The sequence below is a fragment of the Chelonoidis abingdonii genome, chromosome 9 (assembly GCF_003597395.2).
Source record: "Chelonoidis abingdonii isolate Lonesome George chromosome 9, CheloAbing_2.0, whole genome shotgun sequence".
NCBI lineage: Eukaryota > Metazoa > Chordata > Testudines > Testudinidae > Chelonoidis > Chelonoidis abingdonii.
The window spans coordinates 53,836,113-53,852,587 of record NC_133777.1 but is presented as its reverse complement, the minus strand read 5'-3'; the positions used below and the strand labels follow the sequence as shown (position 1 = coordinate 53,852,587).

Here is a 16,475-nt window from a genome sequence, read left to right as displayed (position 1 = left end):
TATTGAACAGGAGCTCATGCTCTTTCAAATTAGTACCCAGTGTTTTGAAAATATTCCACAACTGCCACTGGAAAACTAAGTGCTTGTCTACATTTGGAAACCGTTATTCCAGAATAGCTATTTCCTAACAAGATCCCATGTGGATACTCCTGTATCCACATGGGGTCTTATATTGAAATAGTTATTCTAGAATTATTCTGCAACAGGTATTCCAGTACATTGCCAAGTGTAGACAAGCTCTGTCTGAACCAATACAAGACAAGCTATTTCACTGAGTAAGCATCACCAACCATGAAAAATTACGTGGTAGTATGGAGACATCTCAGCAAGTATGGGCACTGTGGCCACTTAAGTAATTTTCACTGAATATGGTAAGAACTAAATTCAAGTTGCTAGAGGTGAAACACTACCATATTCACTTATTACACTTCCATGGCTCGACTTGAGTCAACAGGCAGGATTACAAAATGCGGTACAGAGGCCTCTTTTTCTCCAGATTTTCAAGTTTTATTTTTTAAAAGAGTTCTCTAGCTACTATAGTAGTAAGGACAGTTTTGAAAATGAAATCTCAGTGTAACGGATGCAGTGATGATTGTTTGAGTTTCCAAAGAGCCTGAAACTGTAGTTCTGGGAAATGTGAACTGTCCAGTTCATCTCAGTGGGTGTTAGCTATTATTATTGTCATCTAAGTGAATGTGGGCATTTAGAGTGTTTCTTTACTTATAGCATAGAAGAGGGGTGGGCAAACATTTTGGCCCGAGGGCCACATCTGGGTATAGAAATTATATGGCGGGCCATGAATGCTCGTGAAATTGGGGTTGGGGTGCGGGAGGAGGTGAGAGGTCTGGCTGGGGTGCAGACTCTGGGGTGCAGGCTGGGGATGAGGGGTTTGAGGTGTAGGAGGATGCACCAGGCTGGAGCATTGGAGTGGGGCAAGCCCGAGACTCCGCTCCCCAGCAGGCACTCAAGGGCCAGATTAAAATGGCTGGTGGGCCAGAGGTGGCCCGCGGGTTGTAGTTTGCCCACCCCTGGCACAGAAGAAGGGAGAGGAGGAGCATTTTATGAAGAACAGCACAATCTACTCTTTGGGACCTGCCACTTTGGTGCCAATGGGATTGGGAATGGGGGAGGTTTCAGCAAATACCATCATCTTTTTCCCTAACCAAGAAAAATTAAAGTCGAGGGAGCCTAGCAGAGGCCAGCAGGGCATACAAGCCCCAAGGAAGCGGAGCCAAACCCAAAAGGCCGAGACAGTATGGATCATCCTGTTTTGAACATCTGCTCAATCTCCTGAAAGCGGTTCCTCAGTCTCTTGTGTGGGCAAAGCTTGGAAGAACACCACTCTTTTGTAGGGTTTCAAGTATCGTAACTCACAAATTCCCAAAGGATATAATATAAAGATGACATTACAGAAGCTGCCAGAGAGAAACAGTGCATTTTTACTTGGTGAAACATAACCACAGAGCATTAGTGACAGGTTGTACTAGCAAGAGTTTAAATCTCTCGGGTTTTATTCAGCTAGTTAAATAGATGGGAGACATAAGGCTCTTCAACAGTACTTACTCCAACCCAACACAATGGATGATATCCAAACAGAGCTAATCTGCTGTTCAACATGGCTATGTTCCATATAACCAGCCAAAACTTCCTGGCACGTTTACTAGAATAAGTGACATTACAACACACGACTAACTGGGTCTGAAGGTCATTAGAACTCTTCTTCTAAAATCAGTGCCGGGCTTTTAGCCAATCAGCACATGCAAATGCCTTTGAACTTGGAGGAACTTAGTTTGATAGAACTGTGAACTTTTGCTGGATTGCTAAATAGTATCACATACAGCACCCACGTCATGTGCTGCTTTTAAGAATGCTTTTGGATTTTCCTTAGAGAAATCCTAATCTATTTAACTTGTCTTATTTTTGTTAAATTTATGCTCATGGTGATGAGCATGCTGTGGATAAATAGATTAAATATACGAACACAATAATTTGGCGTAAGTCAATACACAAAATGCTTGTCAGAGAAGATTGTCATTTCATTTGCATATTACTAGGCTCCATAACAGCTCAGATTTGCTTTGTGATTCTTACATCTGGGTACCGATGTGAAACTACACTTGTCTGACACTATTCCACAACTGGACATTTTAATCTCTAAGCTGCTTTCTGTGCAATGATAGGAAAAAGGACAAATTTATTGTGCATTATGACAAACTGTTAAGGATGCATAGTCTGAATCAATTCCTGATTTAAGAGAATTAGTCACAGTATCATTTAGTTCTCAAGGAGCTTCAATCAAAGTTGAAGGAATCTGCAAATGGTGACTACACTACAACTATTGTATATTACTCATTTTATTCCGATCCTCATCTTTCCATTGCTCAGACAACTTGCTTATTATGGTCAGAAAAGTGTATAGAAACATCTGCTAGGTACCAATATGCAAAGTAAGAACCACACTTTGCCAATTCTCTTTAAATTACAGACAAGTAGATCTTTCTTCGTGTGTGTGATGCCAAAGAATAGGGCCTCTAATATCTGCTTGAGCTTGTTCATAGGGCATATGTGTGATCGGTAACAGCATATACATAATAGAACACAAACAAAGCTTTGCTTTTCTGCAAGCTATGAATCAGAATATCTTTCACTGTTACTGATAGAAAACAACACTTTGCCATCATTAGTCAGCATTGTCAACAGTGACTTAGCATAAATCATCCAGTACAACAAATTAGGTTTCCAAAACAAGACTGTTTTCCATAATAGGCCTCAGACGCACAATCCATTAAAGCATAAGCGAGGACAATTCCTTATTAGTCTGACATGGATCAAGAAAGTCTTTCCTACAATCTTCAGGTCTCTGGCTAATGTATAATTTTGTGTATATATGGCACTACGGAGTGAAAATGGAGAAGTGGCGTTCCTGACAGCGGGTCAGTCAAAGGCGCTACTGTATATAAAATATATAGTCTGGTGGTTTCAGCTTATTTCCAGGTGGACTGGGAGTCCATGTCACAAGCCACCACGTACAGTAAGCACAATCACTAGCCTCTGCGCAAGAGAGGCCCAGGACTGAGCTAGCATAAATTCTGAATTACTTACCACCGCTAGAGAGGGTGGTCCCTCCAGGCCAGGGTTGAGCTCATGGGCAAGGCTGTGCAAGGAAGCTGTCTGTACAATGCCTGGCCTGCGGATATACAGAGGACTTCAGTCTCCTGTACTGTCAATCTCAGTCAGCATGAGCTCAAATATTCACCAAAAGCTAAGGGCCAAATTTTTCCCTCAGATGCCCATGTGTAGTTCCCATTTGTGTCAATGGGAACCACATATCCATACATCCAATGGGAGAATCTGACCCTAAAAATGAGTCTTTAGTACTAAACCCGCCTATGCAGAGGATCATCACTGTGCTCTAAATAAGTTTGCGACATTTAACGTTTCAAGCAACGTGACATCAGAATGTCTTGTATCAACAAACCGTAGACTATAAATCTATTCTTAAATTTGATAAGATTATTTAGTGGTACATGATTTTAAAGTGTGTTTTTTCTTAGCATGGATATTTTAAAATGATGAATGAAGTAGGAGTGAAATTAATGTAAGATATTTTATGAAACTGGTTTCGCCCTGTGAAGCTGTGGTAAATACACCTCTAAGGCTTGTCTTTGTTAAAATACATCCTAACAAGTCTTGCATTGCAGCGTGTATGATACTCATATGAGGCATGCATCAAATTCTATCTCCATTAATTTTTCCCCCTTCTATGGATACGTGAAATGGTGGGCAAGTGCAATCACTTCACTCTACCTGACTTCCATGACCTAATGATTTCGGAACGTAGCAGTGTATAATATCACTCCCCAGTACCAAATCGTAACATTTCCTCAGCTCTGAGTTTTTGGCTCACTGTGGAGTAAGAATGTGATCTGATCCCAAAAGTAGCTGTCCATGACGAGGCGGACTCGGAGTAAATATGTATTCAGTCAGTGCACACATCCACATCAGTTCCCACAATGACATTTACGATGGCTGTGTATATGGATGCCTAACAGAAAAATGTCTCCTTTCCAACCAGAATTCTCCTTAAGCACAAGCACATCATCATCTCACTTATAGACTAGTGGACAGAAAGGGGGGAGGAAATTTAAAATAAAAATAGGTTTTCATTTGAAGCATATCGCATATGTAACAGGCACACAAATGAAGGGAGATCAGAAGGTAACTGTCCGCTCCCTTGGCTTCAGGATAAACTAGTTACCAGTTGACTAGAAAGGCACATACATCAGAACCCAGAGCTTTGCCTTGCCTCTTCAAACCCCTTCCCTTCCCTCCCTCTGCCCCACAACACACATACACGGCATACTAATTTTGATGAAATTTCATCCTCTGTCTTGGGAAGCACACAAGAGTTTGTAAAGTGGAACTTCCCCAGATCAGACAAGCAGTTAATAGTCTGAGAGGCACATCAGTCAGACTACGATAAATTCCATTTGTAAGAGAAGGCCAAATCAAAAGATATTACTTACATGTATGGGTCTTCTTTGTTACGGAAATACCTGGAGGGAAGAAATGATACCATCGTTAGGAAAGTCACCATTGTGTAAACTCTTGATACATATTTCATTGTTAAACTCTTTTATCACAGACATGTGGCTGCCTCTATAGAAGAGGGATGAACATCACATTGATTTCAAAATTAGATTCAGGAGTATCTCCCTTCTTTGTGTGCATGTTTTAATGTTATTTTGTATCCTCATCCTCCTCCCCATACATGAAGGCTCAGCTACGTATCCACTGACATTTTGTTGACCAAAAGCCTTCAAGTTAAAACTGTCTTGAGACATGTGGCTGTTCTAAAAGGCACAATACTACATTCAGAGGGCCCCCACCATCTATTTCCCATGGTAAAGAATTTTCCCACACTCAGACCAACCAATGCACATCAGTCTACCTGGACAGAAAAGATCTGGACAAGACAGCAATTCATTTGCTATGGTCATTAAGTTCAAGTTGTCTTTTCACTGCACGCTGAAGATCATGCTCATTAAAACCAAATAAACAGCATTATGAATATGGGCATTATTGGTTGCTATTCTAAGCTGGAAGCAAAATAGATATAACCTGTTAAATATATTGTTGAAGTAATAAAGATGTTTTTATGCCAAAGAGGCTTGTGTTGCTAGTCAGCAGGGATGGTCTGACTCCAGTGAAATTTGAGACATTTTAAAAAATGCAACAAAACAAATGGAACTAGGCAAGATACATAATACCAAATAAAGATAACATTAACTCTGTTAAATGTCATCGGAATTCATGCTTGAATATAAACAATGTTGTCTCCACTTTAGTAGATAACTGGTGCTATACTCTGAGCTCTCATTATTTAAGCTTCACTCTCCTTTGAGGGCATTCTGTGAGAGGGGAAAGAGGCTACTGGAGGTAATACAAGTATTTGAAATTTTTAGTTCATGATTAAGACCTGTAATGAAATCTTGGATTGGCTTTGCTTGCAATGTATAAAAGTAAGGCAGTTCTCTATCTCCTTGACCTCCAAAACAAATTTATACAGGAGTAAGCTTTTATTTTAGCCCTCTTACTTTGCTATGGAACTTCTCAGCGGGACAAAGTGAATTCTAAAAATTTACAAAAAAACAGGCGATGATATTTGTAAATTTATACTTAACTTCTAAAGATGACATTTTCAAATTGTCTCTATTTTGACACACAATTAAATCAATATTGCCAACTCTAAGCATTCAAGAATCATGAGGCACAGGCCTCTTAAGCTGACCAGAAGCAAGTGTGAAAGATCGGGATGGGGTAGAGGTAATAGGAGTCTATATAAGAAAAAGACCCAAAAATCAGGACTGTCTCTATAAAATTGGGACATCTGGTCACCCTAAGGCCTCCTAAAAAAAATAATCACAAGATTGACTTAAAATCACGAGCACTTTTTTTTTTAAAAAAAAGAGTTTTAAATTACCTGCTGGTTTTTCAGACTTTAGGTTTCACTTTTTCAAGATTTTCTCCATAACCACAACTAATTTAAGGGAAAGCTGAGATTTTCACAATAACACGACTCCAGACTAACTACAAATATCACAGAAGCTGGCAAAACTGACGATGAGACCTAACTCAGAAGTGCTGAACACTGCAGCCAATGGGAATTCTCAATGGTCAGCATCTATTCAGGTGCCTAAACTTGATTATTTATTTCTAGCGTGGCAACACACAAATATCCTTCTCAGGACAAAGTTCTGAACATCCTAGCTACTGGACAAAACTCATAAGAAGCACGGTCCTTGCCCGCAAAGACCTTGTAATATAATTTGAGCAACAAGCATGGCAAACAACAGACTTGAAGTAGAGAAGAAAGGCAAGAGTAACAATAATAAGGTTGTGATTAGTTAGGTAGCTATTGCACAGCTATAGGCAGACTTGAAAGGATTAGATTTTTACTGGTAAATGTAGATTACACTGTACATACACAAACATTTCCCTCGATGGTTACTGAAAGTTACAGATGGGCCAAGTAAGAAAAATGTGGCCCAGAGTGATACACAAATGTAATACAGCATGTTCACTCAAATATACTGCATGCAGTTATATTATCTGTCACAGGGATGTTGACATTTGTTTTAGCATCTATCAAGCTTTAACTTTTTGAATCTCAACGTTTACTGTCATTGCATAATTATTGTTGGTCCCCCTCCCATAATTTCCCACAACTGTGAAAATTTAAAGAAATACAAATCGAGGGAAAATGCTTAAAAATAACCATAACAATCATCTGTCAAAATTATAAAAAATAATTGAATTCTGCCAAACCTACTTATAAGGTTCAAAGTAATCCTACAGCTTTATATTTAATAAATAAAAGTCAAATTTCCTTAACTGTGTCACAACTTCACCATCATTGGCATGGCTGATAACATGCAGGCAGTGCACCAAAAGTGGGTGTGAAGGAGGAGAGAGTAAAGATGGGTGATGCTCTATACATAAGGGACAGAATGGATAAAAGTGCTGAGGGATCCACCACTGATTTTCATAATTGAGGAGGGGGAAGTGGAAGCAACACATTGAGATAAGCAGAGAAGTAGAGAGGAGCACAGCTGGGAAAGTTCTTGAAGGTGGAGTGAAGAAGCTTGAACACAATTCATTTGATAAAAGTGCAAGGATTCAAAGAATGAGATGACACAGTCAGAGTGAACCAAAATATTATTAACAGGTACATCTTAAAATGATCAGTGTGGGTAACATTTTTCAGAAAGGCCAGAGAGAAGGAGGTTGCAGAAGTCAGGACATCTTGGAGAAGATACCAGACAGGGATTGGAAGGACAGAGATGAGTCAGGAAAGGAAAGATACATTGATGTGTCATCAGCATAGAGATGCTACTTGAGGCTATGAGTGTGTACGAGAAAAGAGGAGGGGGCCAAGGCATCCAATCTGATTTTGGCCTAACCATCTAAATCACATTACATAAATCTGTAGATACTTTGCAGCACCCATTTCTATATCTGGATCTTTTTAAAGGCCTTATTTACTTGAATTTGAAATTACAGCCCTCATCAAGAACACACATTTTTTCCCCCAAGAGAGAAAGTCTTTGTTATTTTCCATTTTCTTGGTTGATCTACAGAATAGCACATACGGCTCCTTGCAGAAGTCATCACTATGATCTTTCCTAACATTTCCTCAATAGAAACCCTCATCTCTGCCACAGCCTATTCGACTAGGCCCTACAATCTTAGGGGTATTCTACTGCATCACAAACACAGAGGAAAAAAAGAGATTTTAATTTGAACTCGATTTGCAACTCTCTCTCAGAACTCTAGTGCTAATAAATTGATACATCAGTGCTTTTTCAGCATTATGAGAGCCATATGTGTACTCTTCTAAGAAAATAATGCTTTCAGTAAAATCACTTTGAACAGAAAGTGCTTATGCTGTCACTTCTGATTACTCACAGCCTCATCACAATAGGGTTTGCCACAGCACAAAACAGACTTATCTGTATTTGCTGACCAAGGGACTACTTTCTCCTGACACGTGAAGCACTGATGGAAATTCAACGTTTATATCTTTCTACTTAATTTTTTTAAACAGGTGTGGTGGTATATTTATCTAATCAAATGTATCTGTAATAATTACCGATTAACAGACAGTAAGGCTTAAGATCTTTTACACACACATTTTTAGATCTGTTTAAAAACATACATCATCTTGATTGCAGTCAATGATGGTGTCTTCTGCAGCATTACACTGGCATGAGCTGTGTATAAACCAAAGGTATTACTTTTAATTGAGCCTTTGCTGAAACCAGTTTTGGTCCAAATGAAATCAGTGTGAGTTTTGCCATTGATTTCAACAAGACTAGAGTAAAATTAACTAGGAATCTTAATTATATTTTTAAATAAATATTTTTTAAATTTGTAAATGTAAAGATTCCTCCCACATAAATAATTACACATGAAGAAATGCTGAACAGCAAAGGTACTGGGACATCCAACCAGTTAATCAGATAGGATACATTATAACCAGTGCTTTAACAATAAATATGCTGTGCATTTCTAGGTCATTGTAGCATATCTTGTCTAGTATTACAAAAGGAAAACAAAGGCATAATGATTCTAACCACCTAAGTATAATAATCTCCTAGAAATAGACAATTAAAAGTGTGTTATGAAGGGAAATGTACAAATAACTGAAGAATCTGTCGATATGAGGCATAAACTAGGCACTGTTGTGAATTTTACATCGTTCACCACCAGTGCTAACTCTATTAATGTCGAGATTTCTATTTCTATTCTATTGGCCATATCTCACTAGTTTTACAGAAGCAGTTAATTCCAGTGAAATCAATGGGATCACTTAAGGATCTAACTCTGCAAAGTCTAATGCATATAATCAACTTTACTCACTGATTAGTCCCATTCAGTTTAATGGGATTACTTGTGTGCCTAAATAGTTGCAGAATTGGACCCTAAATTTGTAAAATGGAATGGAAAATGGAATACAATGGAAAAATGCATATGGTAAAATGGAAATGGCATGGATGATCCACAACTCAGCACAGGACCAAACTCCAAGATGTGTCTAAAATAAAGCACCAGGTGTTATTTTTGTAAACAACTGGGGATATACACAATCCTTTGACCCCAGTTAAAAATGTTATTTAAGAAAAACTCAAATTTTAAAATCAGATTATTGCCAATTTTTCATTCAAATTTTAAAACAAAAAACAAACCGCTTCAGTGTTGCTAATACAGAAAGATCTTCTAGTTTCAACTGCCCAAGCTTCAAAGTAAAGCAAAGGAAATGCCACGAAAATACCACAGTATATCATTGACACGGTTATCAGTGAGTGAAAGTTTCAATATTACCTTATCACAGTGTTTATCACTTCAGCAGTGTGTCTGGACATTCCCAATCAATGCCAAATCCTAGCCAAGTTACTATGCAATTCTCTATGTGGCAACAAGCAATTTCATTTTGTTTTAAGTGAAAAGAATTTATATGAGACCCGTTTTCCCACTCCCACTATATATACACATCATTTGCCATTATGGGTGATACTTACAAAAACAGGTCTCTGTATGGAATGAACTTGTGGAAGAATACCTAGCAACAAGGATAGGATATCATTTTGCAAGCAGTTAGCCATATGACCTTCACTAGCCAACTTCAAATAGAGATAAAAATGTTTTTTGAGAATAAAAAAACCCCAAACATTTTATACATCATAAACTATTTCTTAGAGTTGCCCACCCAAATAATGTCTAAAGAAGCATAATGAAACATTGCTTAGTCTGTGAACTCGGATCATTACTGCTATTGTACAATTGTCAACTTTCCATATTTCAAGGGGAAAACTTCTGTACTTTGATGTATAGAATGATAAGTAAAATGTCCCATCTGGCAGAATTCATTATTCTCTAAAACATCCAAGGGAATATTTGCTTGAGTGCAGTAGTTACATATAGTTTTCTTAACCCTCTGAGAAAACTGTTCTAAAAAATTTGTCTTTAGAAAGGCAGACCATGTAACTGAGCTTCGGAATGCTTCAATCAGGATAATGTTTCATTTTCTTTATTTAATATTACTTTAAACTGACTTTATAATACTAGCTCATCTCTTTGAGCCAACATTAGTTGTTTATCAATGGCACGGTTACAAAAATCAGGAAGTCAGCATTGTAACTTTGGGAAATTCTGGAACTTAGTGTTTTTATGGCACATTATAAACCTGTCATTATGGAATTAAAAACATTAAAACTTTTTAACTCTAGGCTTCCCGCCTGATGTATTGTGTAAAATCAAAAAGAAAATGTATTACAATCTTCCGGATCCTACTGTGTTTCTATCCATCACTCCACTTCTCTTTTACTTTATCATTGTTAGAAGCTAGCAATTAAGGTGGTAGATTATACATAACACTTGGGTGCTTGCAGAGAACCTGGCAAAGCTGAAAAATAGACTGGAATATACTCAGACAGGAATACATTCCTTTAGAATGTTTAACAATGGTTTATATAAAGTACATAGGGCTCCCTGGCTCAAAGAAGTCACACAATCTTTCTTAGCACTGTTTTTATGATGGTCAAGGTAAAAGTAAAATGCACACATGTATTGTAAATGCAGGCTGAGTGAGTCTGACCAAACAAAATGATGTTACAAAACAATGTCCTTGTCCAGGACAAAAGAGCTGTTAATGATAATCAGTACATATTACTGAAAGTGCTCCAAGTACTTTTGTTTCAAAAATTGTTAATGGATACTAATGCTTACAGTTCACTCTAAAGAGAAATAAATTATGTGCTAGGGTTGCAAGGACAACATACACTAGACATCAAATCATCAGGAATATAAGAACAATCAAGCATTCTATAATTACATAAAAGCTTTTTTTAAATAAATCAGTTTAGAAATTATGAGCATAAAAATATTTTGTAAGGATTTCATTTTCCTAAAGCTTGCTCATACAGAAAAGGGGACGTCTAGCTGTTACCGATAGAACAGCAGCTCACCATGGCAGAAACAAAGCTTTTCTATTTAGGGCTAGCTCATGCTTTTTTATTATAAAGAATAGTGTACAGGGGGAGCACTCAATGTCTCTTGGGCTCAGATCCTCAAAGGTACTTAGGTGCCCAACTCCTATTGAATTTCAAATGGAGCTAGATGCCTAAATACCACTGAGGATCTAGGACTTTGACTCCCTGGCTGAACTGGAAATGCTGCATACTCTTCTGAGGGCTGGATGAAGGCCTGGGCACTTTGGGTAACCTTTTCAGAAGAGGCTAAATGACACAGGAATATTAAATCCCATTTTCAAATGTCACTTAGGAACTAAAGATCCAATGAGACACAGATTCCTAAGTGTTTAATTCACTTTTGACTTTATTTATTTTAAAGCAAGTTTCTAACCCTCAGAGTTAGGGAGAACTGCTTTGCAAACATGAACCAAGTGTAATCATTGCAGTGATGTCAGCAGACAACCTGGAACAATTCCCACCCAAGCAGAAAGCCCAGCAGTTGAGGTAAGGACCGGGATCCCCCATCCTGCTGCCCCTGCCTCTCCGGAAGAGGAGAAGGGACTCCTGCTGCCAGTCCTGGTGGGGAAAGAAGGGAGTTCCATGGTACTGCCATGCCTCCCTTGCAACAGAGGAAAACACCCTGCCACAATTACCCTAGGGTGTGGTCAACGTCACAATATAAACGCAGGGCCAGAGGCATGAAGCGAGCCATTTATCTAGGGACCCCCGCTTGCTTTACTCCAGTCCTGATTATCCCATGTCTATAGCCAGTTCTGTCAACACCCTGCCTTGTTTCTATCAATGGAGCTCTGTTGTGGTTATTAAAATTCCAACTATATTTGGAATACAGATCACCTGTGTGCCCAGACAAGATTCGCCAGACACATTGCTTAAACTCTGCTCCTCAGCTTCCCCATATGTAAAATGGGGATAGTATGAGACCTACAGATGGGAAAACACTGAGTATTTAAAAAGTAGGTTGAGTATCATCCTCATTTTGTAGTGAGGTTAATGGCCTGATTTAAGCAAGTGTTAAGCACCTGGCAACACCATCTGACTTCCAGTCAAATCACTCCTGGTTCTGATACTGACTTGTTATGTGATCTGGGCACACCATTTAATAACTTCATTTTTCATAAAGGCTGAGCACCTACAACCTCAAAGTGACTTCACCTCTGAAAAAAGTAATAAAACTATTATTGTTCCTCCAAAAACCCAAAATATGCATCAAAAAAAGAACAAATGTCATTGTTGTTACGAAGGCTATTCTCTCACTTTGTAGAAACCCTAACCCTGCTAGAACGTTTGCTGATACTTGCTGTCAACATTCCCACCTCATAAATTCTTACTGTCCCACCTCAGATGCCAAAATTCCAGAGTACAAAAGTCTGACTCTAGAGATAAATATCACTATCCACCCTTAAATGTTTGGTACTAGGATAATGCGATTATTACACACGTGCACTTAGGGATAACCAAAACAGTTTACACTGACGCCCAGAAGAGTTGGCACACAACATTCTCCCCAGTATATAACACTGGACAACTGGCCAGCTACATTTTTTTAAAAACTCTTTCCATAAAGCATCAGCTATTAGCCACTGCCAGTGGCAGGAGAAACTTCAACACTGGCCAGATCCTGTGCAGAAAATCTTCTGCTTGTATTGATCATGAAAGCAACATTTCATACTTCTTCATTGCAGTGGAACCCTGGTTTTTGAAAAAAGCAATTTTTGCTAGATCTTAACTGAGTTAATTCCTAGTTAACTGAAGATCGGTTATATCCCCTTGAGTTACAGAGTCAAGCTTTACTCCTGCAGAGCTCCTCTGGAGTGGATTAAACTGTTTGGTTCCCCTTTTATGGAGACTGCTGGTCTAACTAATTGGGAAAACTGATGAGCTAAGCCCCAATTTTAAGGAAGTTTGTGGTCCGGCACTTGTTTTCTTGGACTTGCCTTATCTCAAGGAGGGTCTTTCAGACCTTTAAGTGTTTTCTTTTGCTCCCATAAATAAGTAATGAAATAGAGAAGAAAAAACAGACAGACAAAACATATTAAAAAAATCTTTACATTTTTATATGGCAACCATCAGCGTAGTATATATTTCTATACAGTGGACCTAAACTTATTTTCCCTATTTTTACCTAGTGTATTAAAAGTAAAATACAATTTAGAACTGTATCTAAAAAAAGAACATAGATCCAGCAGGAAGCTTCATAGGAAAACTTTGAATTAGTTTTGTTTTAATGACTAGTAATTACACAATTGACTGAGCAAACCATGAAGTGAGGATTTAAAAATAGTCTTACAGTGCAACACAATTATGGGGAGCAAATTCAGTTTAATGTACAGTGTTCTATAAATCCACACACACCCCCTCCACTATTGTTCATAAGATAAGCTACAAACCATAAAGAAATCGTACAGCTCTTAAAAACTGACAGAGGCCTTCTTATTACATATTTTATCCTAACTGTGAGTCTTAGTATAAGCCATCATTTTATATAGTTTTAATTATGACAGTAAAATATTGCCACAAGCGACAGACACCCTCTCTATAAGCCCTGTACCTTTTCCTTGCAGTGACATTCAAAGCACAGAGTCTCCTTCATTTAAAGGAGCTGTCCTATCACCTCACTAATGGGAACAATTCATTTAACCTGCACTAGATATGCAGCCAAGGAGCTCTGTAATGTGTGCAGCTTCCTGAGGGGAATCATTCCTTATGGTTGGCCCTTCCTGATTCATTTGACTTGAGTTCCACTTTCTTTCCACTACGTCTGATTTTAGACAAAAAGAACATTCCAGAAAATGTGAATTGTTTAACTATTAGTATAATTTTAGCAAGCTCACTGTTTGATATCACTACAAGCAGCTCGATACTATGAAGCAATGGAAGCTTCTTGATTTCAGGCATATTTGTTGTATTTTGGACATCCTGTAGCACGTATTACTCCTCTAATGACACCGTGGGAGTTGTTTCTTTTTCTATCTTGGATCATAAAAGGTTAACTTTTCCTGATTGTTCCCCTGACCTTGTGCATAAAACAAAAATGCCAGCATATATTTATTAAAAGTTACATTTAGAAGCAATACCTTATTTAATCATGCAATCTAAAGCAGCCTTCCATCTCTGCACTGCCCTGTTAATGTACACAGCCGTGCCAACCCCAAGCATTCAAAAGTTACGAGACAGGCTGTGATGGGGTGTATAAACCCCACACAGACGAGGAAGGTGCCACAGAGGCCGTGGTGGTAGGGCTGGCCCTGCCCTTCTGATCCTGTCAATCTCGTATGATAGGGAGAAGGCCTTTAAAAGGGAGGAAGCTGCAATCAGTGGGAGAGAAAGAGGGAGGCATAGGATGCCCTAAGCAGCAGACTGCAGGAGTGCCTCCTGAAGCCATGGAGAGTACGGTGGACTTCCAGGGTAAAACAGACATGTTGGTGCTGGATCACTGGCATATCAGTTTGACTTCAAGTATCTGGGATCCTTCCTGATGAAAGGCACTAAATATGTATCATGTTGATGTAAAATATCATTTCTCTAGAGCAGTGTTTCCCAAACTTGCGACGCTGCTTATGTAGGGAAAGCCTCTGGCGGGCTGGGATGATTTGTTTACCTGCCATGTCCACAGGTCCAGCCGATCGTGGCTCCCACTGGTCACGGTTCACTGCTCCAAGCCAATGGGAGCTGCTGGAAGCAGCGCAGGCTGAGGGATGTACTGGCCACCACTTCCAGCAGCTCCTATTGGCCTGGAGCAGCGAACCGCAGCCAGTGGGAGCCGCGATTGCCCGGCCCTCCAGACTGGCTCGGCCCACCAGGGGCTTTCCTTACACAAGCAGCATCCCAAGTTTGGGAAACACTGTTCTAGATTCATAAAAACTTGCAACATTAATTTATTTAGTCCAATGCATTATGTACATTATAAAAAATACTTTACAAGTCAGAAGAACTGAAGTTTGCTTTAATGCTAGAGAAAGTCCCAAATCAAAACTACAGAACACTTCAGGACTGTGGGGAAGTTCAGCTCTGGATCTATGCAATTAACCTCAGTCTTTATCAGAGGTTGAATCAAAAATTGGATCAAAAAACATGGTCAACTTTTCATGTTGAATCAAACTCTGCAGCTGGGCTCATTTGTATTAAAAAACTAAGCACTCTCTCTGGATTTAGTTGAATATGCCCATATCCTTGGACTTCTTTAAATTTAATTCTAGGGGTCATGGAGATTGTAATGGTTTTGAGTAAAGGACACACCCTTCATTATCCTACACAAATAACAGCATTACCATTGTTGTTTCCCAAAACAGTCAGAACTTTGAACAGACAGAGGATTTCTCCCCGTTCAAATAAGGAAATTTGCTCATTTAAAAGAAGAACATTGGTAGGTTCTCTGAAACAGCTTATGTATAGGAAGTCTAATTTGTACACTGACCATTAAATTGGATTATCAAATATAATTTACTAATGAATTAAAGGAAGACTAATTCTCTTGCATGACATAATACAAATGCTACCTCTTCCGTCCCTTGATGCCAGTGGTTACTGCAAATACTGAACAACTGCTGGCAAAAGGGAGTCCTCCTGGAAGTCCAGCATTAAGGCATTAGTATGTTTTCTAAAGGAATCCACATCAAAATGGTATTTCAGCTTCTGTAGCATTCAAACTACTGGGCAAAATTGGGATAACGGGCAAACATTATAAAATGTTTGAATGAAGCCAGTACTCCTTTACTGGCCACAAAGTTTTGTATCAAAATGGAAATTAGCACTGAGCATTTTGATTCAAAAGTAGGAGGGGAAGCATTGACTATAAACATGAAATTCGATTTGGCATAGAGTTCAGAATAATGATTAAAACATTCTTTGAACTCCACCTCTGAATTATCTACTAGTTTGGAAATACAGCAAATTGGTAGATGCTGTGAGATAAACTGTATCTGTGGAACACCATACTATGTCTCTGTACATTTGTTGTGCTGTATGTTGCTAACCTTCTGTTTACTAATAATGAATGGCAAGGTGCTTAAGAATCACAGTTAAGATGGTAATGGACAAGATCCACTTTTATGATCAATGTTTGAACTGAAAATAAGGGTTATTTCTATGTTGCCTTTATTTGAGCTTCTTGTGGTACTGTTGATTTAGTCCTGGAGTGCTGTGTTTTTACTGCATGGAGGTATGGAGATGATTGTTATCCTTTGTATAGCTTTGGAAACACTGCTGAGGCTACGTCTACACTACAGGATAAATTCGAATTAGCTTAAACCAATTTTATAAAACAGATATTATAAAGTCGATTGTGCACGTCCACACTAGGCACATTAATTCGGTGGTGTGCGTCCACGGTCCGAGGCTAGCGTCGATTTCTGGAGTGGTGCACTGTGGGTAGCTACTGCGTAGCTATCCCATAGTTCCCACAGTCTCCCCCGCCCCTTGGAA

General features: G+C 38.8%; 1 protein-coding gene across 1 annotated transcript in view; it reads right to left on the bottom strand.

Annotated features, from left to right (window-relative positions):
• RORA (RAR related orphan receptor A) overlaps positions 1-16,475 on the bottom strand; it is a 549,615-nt gene that overhangs the window by 135,911 nt on the left and 397,229 nt on the right. Inside the window, exon 2 of the mRNA XM_075069562.1 lies at positions 4,527-4,556. Within this exon, the coding sequence (XP_074925663.1) occupies positions 4,527-4,556 (30 nt within the window). The remainder of the gene's footprint in view (positions 1-4,526; positions 4,557-16,475) is intronic.